The 14,336-nt window shown below is 31.9% G+C and overlaps 1 protein-coding gene across 1 annotated transcript; it reads right to left on the bottom strand.

Annotated features, from left to right (window-relative positions):
• Positions 1-1,827: 1,827 nt before the first annotated feature.
• On the bottom strand, positions 1,828-10,972 carry LOC134696325 (apolipoprotein D-like). Its single transcript, XM_063558047.1, has 5 exons — positions 10,711-10,972; positions 9,576-9,706; positions 8,628-8,713; positions 6,963-7,055; positions 1,828-2,483 (listed from the first exon to the last, which is right to left on the bottom strand). The coding sequence occupies exons 1-5, from the start codon at positions 10,837-10,839 to the stop codon at positions 2,272-2,274; spliced, it is 651 nt and encodes a 216-aa protein (XP_063414117.1). The 5' UTR covers positions 10,840-10,972; the 3' UTR covers positions 1,828-2,271.
• Between the last annotated feature and the right edge of the window lie 3,364 nt (positions 10,973-14,336).

Here is a 14,336-nt window from a genome sequence, read left to right as displayed (position 1 = left end):
ACATTTATCAAAACGTTCGTTAATGCATTTTGAAATAATAGGAAACTAAGGTTTCATCTTCCGGAGGAAAAGTTGTCTATTTGCTATTTGTTTATGTCCTTCTAGGTCATATAGCTATTCATCTATTTCGATTCTTTTTCAATATAACGCGGTCTTTATTTTCTTGACAAATTACAAAAATATTAAATCACATTCTTAACCTTTTATTGTTTTTTTTATTGTATAATTGTATAATCATGTTTTAGTAACCTACAAATGTAGTGTATAGCAATAAATTTATTTTTTTTGTTTTTTTTTTTAAATTAAATGAAATTGTAAAAAGGTTTTCTACTTCGTATACTTTTACCTACAAAAACATTCCAATCATGCAGTATTTCATTCACAAGATTGCAATAAAATACTTATTTCACATTGTTCACACACCAATCCTACCTTATATGCACTATTATATAAATACTTTATTCTAGAATTAGTGTATAAAATTCATAAAACAGTTCAAGTTGTAATCAACGTTCAAAGTCAACAGTGAGGAAAAAAGTCAAATGGTTTGTCTTAAAGACCATACGCATGATACAGTCTTCATCAAATCCATCCAAAAAGAATTGGAGGCGGTTTCGGAATTAAAGGTGACTGATAACATTTTAGTAAACATGTTCTGTTTACAATGTCTGTACATTTAATGTTATGTACATGCTGTTGTTTATTTTTTGTACGTACAATAGAGGATTTTTCAAATCAATTTGATCGTTTATCGATAATGATATAGGTAAAATAGTCAGTCATCATAGTGTCACAATCTCAAAACAAACAAATGTTTAAGAAAAACAACACAACCTATCAAATTTAAAAACCACATGCATTGTTTCGCGTGTATGAGTCCAGAAAATATAAACGGCACATGGAAAGAAATATAAAATTATTTTTTTCAAAAAACAGTAACTGTTAGAATTTCAAATGGGTGGTATACAGGGTTAAACAAAATCAGAAGTTTGTTAAAACTGATTTCAGAAACAGATTCAGATTTCAAATTACCCTGAAGTTTTTTGCTGAAATTCTAAGAATCCATATATGGTTTAAAGTATTTTCAATTTATAATAGAACAATAACATAATTGAAGGTTCTTTTAAAGCACAGAGTCACATTATATGAACCAAAGAAACACAAAAAGTTGCACGTACAAAAAAAACAAGTTGATACCAAAACATTGACGGGATGTATAAGTACCGAGCAACGTCAAATGAATATAACATAAAAACAGACCAAACAGTAAAAGTAATATTAATAATAGAGCAAAGACAAATAAAAGAACAATTTAACACGTTGTTAAGATGATAAACAACGTCAGTACGCAAAAACTATGCGTCAAGACCATCATGTATTATTTGTGAAGTTGATACGAAATATTTATCAACAAGGTCTAGGAAACTTCCGATGAACTTTTTTTAGAAAAAGAAGGAGACGTTCTTCGACATACCTCTGCTTCGTCAAATTTCTGCTCAGACACTGATAAATGTTACTTGAATTATCATATATGTACATGTTCATAAGTTGCACAAAACATATTGATTTTAATAATTTTGTAATTCCAGAAAAGGCTTTAATGTTGTTAAACGTATTAGTAAGATACAATAGTAGCGTCTTTTAAATGTTCTTTTATTAACTGAGCTGTTTGTGTCAGAGACATCCATCAATGGTGTAAATTAATGTTTCAATTAAAGATAGAAAACAGAGAAAAGATAGCATAGCATAATTTTCAATCTAAAGTCGTTTTTCAATTTTTTGAAATTTCTTGTACGTCTTATATTGATTTTTAAAGAACACGTCAAGTTAATGAATCCCAATTTTATTTTACAGTTGTAACAAACAACAGATTTCATGTGTCATAATGTTTTACCATCCTATTTCAAATACATGAGCAGCTTCTAAAAGCATACCCAGTCATTCATCATTAGTCTGTAGAATTTTTAGATTATAAATATAATTGTTCCGCAGACCAACTAACATTACTGTCGTTTAGATACATAATTGTGATGACATAATTGTGATGTGTATGCAAATATTGATAAAAATATACTTGGCATTGGTTATGCTGTATTATTTTTGACTTACACTGTCAGACGGTTTTCAATTGCACATCACTTAATCTGAGAATGAGGCAATTTGTTTTCATTTAATACTAGTATATATTTTACCAAAGAAGATTTATTTAATATACTATCTGCCTATAGTTACTTTTCTCCTTTGTTTAACAAGGATTCACTTAACAAATGACTAAACAAATATCTCAGGCACTGGTGGTATGATCTGCACGCCAGGTATAGCAAGAGGTGGCGGTAGGAAAGGTGACGGCGCTGGACAACTAGTCTGGTCGGTTGGTATTAAATCAAATGCATTGATACCTGATGCCAATAACTTACTATACAATTGAATTCGTGTTGCTGCTGGTAAACCGGCCCTTGCTCTTGTTAGAATAAAAGCACTTTCTGGAAGAAAAAAAGATAAATTTGAACATGAATTTTGTAAATATTACAACTAATAAAAATTTAAAAAGAAATCACGTCTACGTCTCCTCTTATTCATATTTTGATATTGTTTTATTATTTGTAGTTATCTAATATGCAGGCTGTGTTGCGTATCAACTTACTGAATGGGTGTTTTCAAAAACTTATATCGTCAAGTGTATCACTACGTGTTTGTGTTAAAACATAAATAGTCATTTCACCGCAATTATTTTCTTCGCTGTCCGTTGAAATCAGTTTTAAATAATGCAACTTGAACTTGTCTGATAGACATGTATGCTATTTCTTCTAAGGTCTATCAAATTTTTTGAGATTGGAACTATCTGCAATTTTTGCATTGTCTGTATAAGCAGAAACACTCATTATCATATTATCATTTCTTAATTTGACAGTGGCCTCTGTGGCCAAGAATTAACAGCTGAATCCAAAGGCAGTCAACAGTGAGGTTGTGAGTGCGAATCTCACTCGTTTAGTTTCACTACGGAGTAGACGCTAATCATAATTGACTAGGATTGTTAGTCTTCCTTTCGGAAGTCGATAGTTTTATCTGGGCACTCCGGCTTCCTCCACCAATAAAAACTGGCCGTCACATATAGCCCAAATGCAGAACTTTAAAGTGGCGTTAAACGCACACAAAAAAATCAAATGATGTCTTTCTGAATTTACTGCCTATGTAATCTAATGATAGTATGATAGCATCAATAATATTGATCAGATCATCATTTCTCGCGAGATCTTTTACTTTGATTTATCCTTGTTCGTATCCAATTATAGATTTTCCAGTTTGTATTTTCTACTTCTCTGATTGGATCGTGGTATTTAAATGTAACTAGAACACACCCGCGGGTATTAGATCTTGTGAGATTTTGTGTCTGGAGAATTTCAGTGAAAGATTTCATATCTGGAGAATTTTAAAAAAGGTATCAAAATTCATAGGTACTTTTTAAAACAGTTTAAGTCCTCTCCCTTCTTTCGAAAGTCCGTCATTTTTTTTCTGTTAAATTTAATTATTTTCGCGTTTCTGTATACTATGAACATAAGTATACTACAAATGAGGTGTATTTGATATTTACTATGAATTACTTCTTCTTGACGATCACTGCTATATTATTCTATCAACGCAATAATCATTGTCCCGTCCTCGAGACCTCTTATGAAAGTTATGTTTAAGTTTAAAACCGGAAGTCCTGTTTGACTTTCATTTAAAAGCGAAATTCCGGACATTTTAAGCTCGGTTGAAAGAATGTTAACTATTTTAGGCTGAGTTTTTGTAAATAATATTAGGTCTTGAGAATTTAAGAAATGATATCTAAAGTCATATAGGTACCCGGACACAGGAAAATATTTCTAAGTCCTCTCTTTTTTCTCAAAGTCCGTTATTATTTTGTTTTCAGTTATATTCTATTATTTTGGCGTTTCTGTATACTTTGAACATACGTATCTATATTATAAAATTAAAATGTATTTAATTTTCTATTAACCATTAATTCTATAAAGTTTCTTCTCCATGGCAATCACTCCTATATAATATCGAGAGTCTCTAATTATCATATTAGTATATTAATCAAAGTATACATGGTGATGATGTAGATAAATAAAGGCAACAGTAGAATACCGCTGTTCAAAACTCATAAATCCATGGACAAAAAACAAAATCGGGGTAACAAACCAAAACCGAGCGAAACGCATTAAATATAAGAGGAGAACAACGACACAACACCGAAACGCAACACACACAGAAACAGACCAATCATCAGACAAAACACCACGAGAATAACAAATGTAACATGAAAACCAAATACATGAATTCGGGATAGACAAGTACCGTGCCACGTCTTATCTCAATATCTCAAAAATAAGAGAAGACACAAACGACTCAACGTTAAAATGCAAACAAAGAGAAACGAACAATATTATAACAATGACCATCTTCCTGACTTGGTACAGGACACTTTTAAAGGGGAATAAAAGTGGTGGGTTGAACCTGGTTTTAAGGCATGCCAAACCTCGCACTTTAATGGCAAAGTTAAATATAACATTGAAATGACAACATAATATTACAGGACTACAATACAAATAAATAGGAGAACATATTAGACACAGAAAAACATGATTAATAGATAACAAAAAAGCATCAGGTTTAAAATTCAATACGCCAAAAACGCGCCTTGGCCACACAAGACTCATCAGTGACGCCCAGATATAAAAGATCGAAAGTGAAAAAAGTACAAAGTTGTACAGCACTGAAGATCAAAAGTTGAAAAGGTTTCGCAAAATACGGTATTGTTTTTATGCCCGGGATAAGAACATTCTTATTATATAGAACAATTCATGCTATTGCAAACAGTAAATTTTATCAAATGAATATGAAAGAGATATACACAAAGAAACTAAAGTATTAACTAATTACAGAAAACTAAACCTGAATACATAACGCCTTGATATAAAAGATCGAACGTGAAAAAGGTACAAAGTTGTACAACACTGAAGATCAAAAGTTGAAAAGGTTTTGACAAATACGGCATTGTTTTTAGGCACGGGATAAGAACATCCTTATTATATAGAATACTTAATGCTATTGCAAACAGTAAATTTTAACAAATGAATATGAAAGAGATATACATAATGAAACTGAAATATTAACTAATTACAGAAAACTAAACCCAAGTTTATCACAAAATAGACACACATCCGAATCAGTCCAAGCGTCAACGTAATTAAAAAAAATTTGTGACGTCACATACGATGGCGAAAAGGCAGAAACGTTATGCCACATTTGAATTTATGAAATTTAGAAACAGCATGACGTCACATATGAAAAACTATCATTCAAAAATGAGATAGAACTAGGATTGATTTAGAACTAAATACTGATAATTCATTTAAACAAAATGCATATTGCAATACTTATTAATAGCAATTAACTGTAATATATATATATATATGTCCAGTATGTTATGAATCCAACTTCAAACGTAAATAATCGTACAAAATTTAATATAATTAATACAGAGGAGGTGATTAATTTTTCTATACGTCATACCTAAATATATAATAAGAAGACGTCAACACATTTGACAAAATCTGATAAGAATTACATATATAACATTAAACATGTAAACTAAATACATGAATTCGGGATAAACAAGTACAGAAACACGTCTTATAGTAATGCGAATTCACATTCAGCAAAACGGTCACAATCGGGAATAAGTCACGTTTGGTAATTAAAAGATTAGACGACATAATGACAAACCACAATCTACCATGTGGTAAAAATGTCCTTAGCTAGTTTGGTTAAAGAGACATATCATATGGATCAACCAATTCGTGATGGTGTCCATAAAATTTACGGAGTGTCAATTTTAATCTGTCCTCCTCATAACTTTGTTGGAGCAGTTTCTGCGTAAGGAGCACACTCCTGTATATGAAGTCCGTATAGTGTGAACATGCACGTGAATAACGTATCAATTGTGATATGTAAACACCATACGAAGGGGCAGAGGGTATGTTACTGCTGAGAAACGTGAAAATACTTGTCCTTTCACCGTCCGAGTATCAATGAAAATTATGTGCAAGTTAAAACCGAGGTATAATAGTAGTGGTTCTTACTACCTCAAAACCACTATATGGACAACGCTCTGACTTAAAAGTCGGTTTGATGACGGAAACTCACTGGTATATTGTATAGAGTCTCTATATATTATAATAGTATATTAATCATAGTATACATGTACATGCAGATACACGCAAAAAAAGTTGTCCTTTCCCCGTACGAGAAATAATGTGTAAGTTGAAACCAAAGTATAATAGTAGTGGTTCTCCCGACATAATAACCTTGATATGGACAATTCTTTGATTAGCTTGTTTATTTTTCATTTTTGTTATCTATCATACAATTGGTTCTCAATGTTAAAACCGGAAGTCAAGTGTGACATGAAAATCGATTTGATGACGGAAGAAAAATTTCGGACGCCTTTATTTTCATTTTTCTCCCAAAAATAAACCAACAGAATAATCATAAGAATGGATGACAAATGCGTCCAATGCATAGGACACAGAGGCATGATGATTAATTTAGTGTGGGTTGAAGAGAAGTGACACACACAATGAGGTCTTCTCGTTTAATAGTATAGAAGTCAAGACCTAATAAAGGAATGATCGTGTGCGTATTCAGAATATCTAGTAGAAATACGTCTTCCCGTTGGACGGTTATATTTTATAAACTAGCAACGCTTATTGTGTCAGTTAAGTGCAGCAGAGTGTTGAACTTTATACTCACATTACCTTAATTTGTCCTCATCATGATAGTCATGATTTACTTGCCGCTGGATATTAACTCAGATCAATATATCTATCTTTTTAGAATTTTTTAACTAATTGTACATTTACATGCCGATACTTGTTATTGTGACTTGTTCTGTATTTTCTAAATATATTTACCTATCTTTTGAAAACCATCTTGTCTGCATGAATATACCACAGAATAACTTTCGTAATCAGTGTCTAAAACCCAATACTGTCCTGGCGGTGTAACTGAATGCAAAATAGTTAAATACATTATTTGCAAAGGAAACAAAGAAATGAATGATATAAAAAAAAAATGTGGTATGATTGACACAACTCTCAACAAATGACAACATGACACAGATATGAACGACTATAGGTCATCGCACGGCTTCCAAGAGTAACAGAGCCACTACTGCATTGTAAGCTATAAAAGGACCAGATGTGAAAAATGTACCAAGACAATATTCAAACGAGAACACTAACGGCCAGATTTATGCACTAAAAATTAACGAAAAACAAATATGTTACTCATCAACAAACGACAACCAGTGAATAACAGGCTACGGACTTAGGACAGACACATACATACATACAATACTATGGCGGGGTTAAACTTGTTAGTGGGATATCAACCCTTCCTCTAACCTGGGAGAGTTTTATTTTCCCTAAACTAGTACACAATTGTACTTAAGGGCCAGCTAAAAACTACCTACGATGAAGAAACATTGTTGTCCTTAGGCTGCTGTCTGCTCTTTGTTGGGTTGTTGTGTCTTCGACATATTTCCCATTTCCATTCTCAATTTTATTGAATGGTCACCATTTAGAAAAAAACTCATTATATTAAGGTTAAAACTTGATAAAACCTGACAGGAATAACCGTACACTCAAATACTGAAATACTCAATAACATGAATGTCTTATTCATGAAATACTTCGTAAAAATGAGATCCTTTACATATCAAATATGATGAAAAAGTTAAAATCACAAAAATGCTTTACTCCGAGGAAAATTAAAAAAGAAAGTATCTACTCAAATGGCGAAATCGAAAGCTCAATTAAATCAAACGAATGGATACCAACTGTCAACTAAAAGCCCGTATACATCTATGACTTATGCTATGTATAGTCTGTACATGAAAGCCCGTATATATCACATGCTTGTACCTCAAAGATAAAAACCCGTGTATATCAAATAAGTATACTCCTCAACATAAAAGCCCACAAACATCATATACGTATACCCAGTAACATGAAATTAAGCCCGTATACATCAAATTGGAATACCCTTAACATGAAAGCCCGTATACATCATATACGTATACTCTTTTTCATAAAAACCGTATGCATGTTTATTTAGAATAATATATGACAAAATCAAATAACATACTGTACCACACGAAAAATATATACAAGGCCCGAAGGCCGATGTAAGAGAACGATAATTCGACTCTGAGGTGGGGGCCTGGCAGAATTTAGAAATAAATATTCAGCCCCATAGCCTATTTCGATGAAAATAAATAATCGTCAAAAGATGTATGCTCATCATATAAGGATACTTTGCTCATTATCTAAGGATATTTGCACATCATATAAAGGTGTTTGCACATCATATAAAAATAAAAATAAAAAAAAATGAACTTAGAGGAAAATCAATTCGGAAAGTCTATAATCACATGGCAAAATCAAATAACAAAACGCATCAAAAACGAAAGGACAAGAACTGTACTTGGTACAGGCATTTTCAAATGTAGAAAATGGTGGATTAACAACTGTTTGAAGAAACCCAATTTAGCTTCCGTGTGTATTATTTATACTTACACGGAGTAAACTGAACAACTAGTCTTCCTGGTTCTATGACACTGGTACTTATAGCTGTTCCAGTTACCGAACGTACTATTCCGGTTCTACAAAAAAGAAAAACAGTGACTAGTACTGAATGTTTTAACTCTAGAAAATTTCAATTCGGTTTACTTTAACTGCTCCCCTTCCCTTCCATCCTTTGTGGAAAAATAGTTGATAATGTACAGACTCACTAAAGCATGCCTAACGCCCCCTTCAGGTCAAAGAATACCCCCCTTTCCCTTAATAAAAACTTCTGGATCCGCCACTAGGACCCAAACGCACGAAGAAATATTACACTTGTTATACTAATCTACACAACACTTTAGATTATGCTTCAAAAATACATTGTAATGGTATAGTAGTGTTTATATATTATTCTTTATTTCATATCAGAAATACATATATGTTCATACACATTTAAAAAAAATCATTTATGAAAATGTAGCTTTTTTTTAGTCTTTTTGTTTATAATATATATGGTAAGATGTGGTGTGAGTGCCAATGAGTATAATGTATACTTAAAACTTTTTTGTAAAAGTTAAATATTATTAAAATTATCTTGGCCAAGAGAGCGACACTCCGAATAAATCTAAACTCACAAAAATTAGAGCCAAAGCAGGCAGAAATATCCGACTGAGCTAGATGAACAAAATCAGATTTAAAAAAATCTTAATCCATCCTAAGTTTAAATTACGATATCATAAACTCATTGTAATTACAATTCAAAAAATTGCAATATACTTGAATCTTGAATGTATTCTAAAAATGTTTCTGGAAACTAATTTACTGTTATGTATACAATCTAAGTTTCCTGGATCATTTTTTTAATATCATGCTTCTTATTTCTGTGATTTACATTATAAAAAGTTGAATGGAATTTACAAAGAGTTACCTGCTTCCATGCCTGAATTTTCAAAGAGTTACCTTGCGTCTATTCCTGCATTCAAAACACCGACAGCCCCGTTTCCGTTCAGAGTGTATAGTGCAGAGTTGCATCTCAATCCAACTTCCGGAATGAAGAAAAATTTCTCACTTTCGTACCACTGTCCCAGATACTAAAAAGATAAATATGTCTCTTGATTATAAGTACTTTACAATGGATTGTGGATATAGACAAAGTTAAACTGAGCTGTTGACGTGTTCGTTCTTTTGTCTTGGCTAATAGTTATAAAAGGTACCAGGATTATAACATAGTACGCCAGACGCGCGTTTCGTCTACATAAGACTAATCAGTGACGCTCAAATCAAAATATTTATAAAGTCAAAGAAAAGTTGAAGAGCATTGAGGATCTAAAATTCCAAAAGGTTGTGCCAAATACGGCTAAGGTAATCTATACCTTAGTTTTTTCGAAAATTCAAAGTTTTGTAACCCTAACCTTTGTCTTGAAATTCAACCCGATCTTCTTAATATATGTGTATACTGTTTATACGATTGTTCTTTTACGAACTATAAATGATACTTATTGACAAAAAGTGTCATTGATAAAAAATCTAGATGAAAAATTAGATATGAGATCTGTGAATATCCTGTACTAAGTCTGCAGGACAATAGAAATCCTTACATAAAAGTCCGTTTCTCTGTGTGTTACATTTCGGTGTTGTGTCTCTGTTCTGTCGTAGTGCTCTTATATTTGATACGTTTCCCTTAGTTTTAGTTTGTAACTCGGATTTGTTTTTTTCCCTATCGATTTATGAATTTTGTACAGATGTATATTACTGTTGCCCTTATTTTTTTAACGGTATAACAATTTACTTTGTAATGAATAAATTAAAACTCAACTAGATGTTATTTTTATACACATAAATGCACCTTTTCGATTATTCTTTTTTTTATATACAGGCCGTTTGGTTTCATGCACGTTTGAATTATTTTACATTTGTATTTTTTAGCTTACAATGCGGTATTGGTATTGCTCCCTGTGAAATTATGTCATTGAATCTTGAAGGAGGGTTGTCCAATTGGCAATAATACCACCTCTTCTAATGTTTATTCTCATATCACATATTCTGCATGATGCAAACAAACTAAAGAGAAATAATATTTGCAAAATTGACTTACCCTGTTTAGATCAAAGCCAGGTTGTGTACGAACATTCGGGCATACTCCTGGTCGTGTTACCTGTCCAAATATAGGTACCAGTACGCATAGAAGGCATAATATATTCAAAATGAAATTAAATTCGACCATCTTTGAAAGAACTGCCGTCCTCACCCTTTCTTATATGTTAATGCATTAGGTTAGAGTTTACGTGAACTACGTTTACAAATATAACCTATCTAACAGTAATAAAGTGATCGTGTACCGTTGAAACATCCAATAAACGTCAATCATGCTCTGTAAAAAAAACATTGACAAGATTCATTTATAGCTTTTGTTGGTTCGATTAGTTTTGACTCATCTGTCAAATCTGTCTTTTTTCATTCAATTTAACACATAGAACATACAGTAGATAAAGAACTACATGTGTTAAAGGCAGTTATATAAACTATTTTTTACAATTAAATGTGATGGATATTTGTCAAATTATATAAGCTTTAGGCTGTCCTTGATTTTACGAATAAAAATACAAAGTGGCGAAAATTTTGTTAAAAAAATCTCAACAGTCCAAATTAGACATGTTTATCCTCAAATGTTGGACGCCTTTCAACAAAATTAGAAGCGAGATACTGTGTATGAAATTCAAGTCATGCAGTTCCTCATTTAGATGGGTGCCTAATTAAATAGAATGGTAGAAGCATCGTTTTGGAATAAGGAACGATAACTCTCTGTACATGACCCATCTGCAAAGTTTCATCACTCTCGTAAAATCTCGTACGATTTTTTTTTTAATGGCGGCCGAATTTAACATTTCAACGCGATCTTGAAAAAACGGGATAGATTGGAATAATTTCGATGTTAAATACAACATGAATTTTTACTTGTTTGATAAAACAAGAATTTAGAAATTTTTGTAACTTGTGTACATTATTTAAATTTTATTGTACCACGGGAATTACAGAACAACAACATCTGACGCCATTTTTCGTCTGCTTACACATTCGATTATCAGTAAGGTCAAAACAAATAACCTACATAATCATGTAGCCTAGGACATTCGTTCTGAACATGCATGAAATATTTGCCACTGGATGTTAAACAACCAACAACCTATCAATATATAGGACATCGTCTTAGTATAAAGCTGACATTTAAGGTAGCACCTCATATTTAATTGATCGGTTTAAACTTGAATATCTTCGATTGTCAAATGTTAAATGCATGTTTACATTTTCAAGGTCAGGTCGCAAAAATGATGGAATTTTAACTGCCACTGGAAAATTAGTTATGTTTGATAAGGGCTGAGATTTAATTAGGCCACAGATAAACCCCCATCAGAGAGATTTTTTCCCTTAAATTCTTCGTGTGTTTTAGTGTTATATTTTTGAAGTTTGTCAGATTTATTTATAATTAAAACTTCATACATTTACTATAAAAGTGGAATTTAAATTTTTGAGTACACTAGAGATGTTTTGCAAACATATTTTGCAGTAATATTCATAATAATATCTTGCAACATAAAATCGTTTTGGGTAAAGCACACTATAGGTAAAATGACCATTGTGGACATGTTTATGACATTGATGTGATAAAGCAAATGACCACTAGGCAGTTAAGTGTTCATATTATAGCAATCTGTAGTGTCCATTTAGCAATAAAATTAACATAATTTAGAATGTCTTGTAAGAATAATTTTACTTTTTGCATAGCATGGGTCAAATTAAGTCCTTCTTTTGTGAGGTTCAAGCATTATCTTTACAATAAAACCGAAATAATACAAAACGCATCCTTTTATCATAGTTATCAATGCGTGGACATAGCTATATATTGACGCTTCAATAGATTAAAAACATACCTGTACATATGATATATGAACGCGAAGACACATATAGTTCTCAATAACCTTATAGTTGTTCTAATACTAACCTGAAATATTCTTAAATTGAACATTTTTTCTAAAACTATATTAAAATTTTAGCAGTAACAGTGTTTTTATTCAGCTTTTTTTAGACAGTGTATTTCTTTCTTGTTTTCTTTTTTTTTTTCTACTCTATCAACCAATTTAATATGACGTCATGTGAAGTAAACCTCGGTTTTCTTGAGATGTAGAAATAAGATGATTGGAAAATACAATATGAAAACGAAGATATGGTCTGACTGCCAATGACAAAACTGTCCACAAAAGACCAAAATGACACAGATATTAACAACTATAGGTCACCGTACGGCCTTTAACAATGAGCAAATCCAATACCGCATAGTCCACTATAAAAGGACCAAATATGACTATGTAAAACAATTCAAACGAGAAGACTAACAGCCTTATTTGTATAAAAAAAAACTAGAGGCTCTAAAGAGCCTGTGTCGCTCACCTTGGTCTATGTGCATATTTAACAAAGGACACAAATGGATTCATGACAAAATTGTATTTTGGTGATGGTAATGTGTTCGAAGTTCTTACTTTACTGAACGTTCTTGCTTCTTACAATTATATCTATAATGAACCTTACCCATTAGTAACAGAGAAAAATATTTGGTAAAAATTTACATAAATTTACCGAATTAATGAAAATTGTTAAAAATTGACTATATCTCTATCCCTATCTATAATGGTATTCAAGATAAAAACCAAAAAAGGCAAAATTTATTTAAAAATTACCAATTGGAGAGCAGCAAACCCAACAACCGATTGTCCAATTCATCTGAAAATTTCAGGGCATATAGATATTGACTTGATTAACATTTTAACTTCTGTCAGATTTGCTCTAAATGCTTCGGTTTCAGAGTTATAAGCCAAAATCTACATTTTACCCCTGTTCTATTTTTAGCCGTGGTGGCCATCTTGGTTGAATGGCCAGGTCATTGGACACATTTTTGAAATTAAATACCCCTAATATGATTGTGGCCAAGTTTGGATTAATTTGGCCAAGTAGTTTCAGAGGAGAAGATTTTTGTAAAAGATTACTTAGATTTATGAAAAATGGTTAAAAGTTGACTATAAAGGGCATGTTGACTTATTTGTTAATCTAACTTTGCTGAACATTATTGAAGTTTACAGATTATCTCTATCTATACGTAATAATATTCAAGATAATAACCAAAAACAGCAAAATTTCCTCAAAATTACCAATTCAGGGGCAGCAACCCAACAACGGGTTGACCGATTCATCTGAAAATTTCAGGGCAGATAGATCTTGACCTGATAAACATTTTTAACCAATGTCAGATTTCCTCAAAATGCTTTGGTTTTTGAGTTATAAGCATAAAACTGCATTTTACCCCTATGTTCTATTTTTGGCCGTGGCGGCCATCTTGGTTGGTTGACCGTGTCACACCACACATTTTTTAAACTAGATACCCCAAAGATGATTGTGGCCAAGTTTGGATTAATTTGGCCAAGTAGTTTCAGAGGAGAAGATTTTTGTAAAAGATTACTTAGATTTATGAAAAATGGTTAAAAGTTGACTATAAAGGGCAATAACTCCTAAAGAGATCAACTGACCATTTCGGTTATGTTGACTTATTTGTTAATCTAACTTTGCTGTTTACAATTTATCTCTATCTATAATAATATTCAAGATAATAACCAAAAACAGCAAAATTTCCTCAAAATTATCAATTAGCTGTGGCGGCCATCTTGGTTGGTT

The sequence above is a fragment of the Mytilus trossulus genome, chromosome 14 (assembly GCF_036588685.1).
Source record: "Mytilus trossulus isolate FHL-02 chromosome 14, PNRI_Mtr1.1.1.hap1, whole genome shotgun sequence".
Lineage (NCBI taxonomy): Eukaryota > Metazoa > Mollusca > Bivalvia > Mytilida > Mytilidae > Mytilus > Mytilus trossulus.
This window is presented reverse-complemented; position numbering and strand designations above follow the sequence as displayed.

Coding starts and splice junctions, on each gene's coding strand:
- LOC134696325 (XM_063558047.1), bottom strand. CDS start 10,839: ATGGTCGAATTTAATTTCATTTTGAATATATTATGCCTTCTATGCGTA. Junction 9,707..10,710: donor CTGGCTTTGATCTAAACAGG/GTAAGTCAATTT, acceptor TTATCTTTTTAG/TATCTGGGACAGTGGTACGA. Junction 7,056..8,627: donor AGTTGTTCAGTTTACTCCGT/GTAAGTATAAAT, acceptor TTTTGCATTCAG/TTACACCGCCAGGACAGTAT.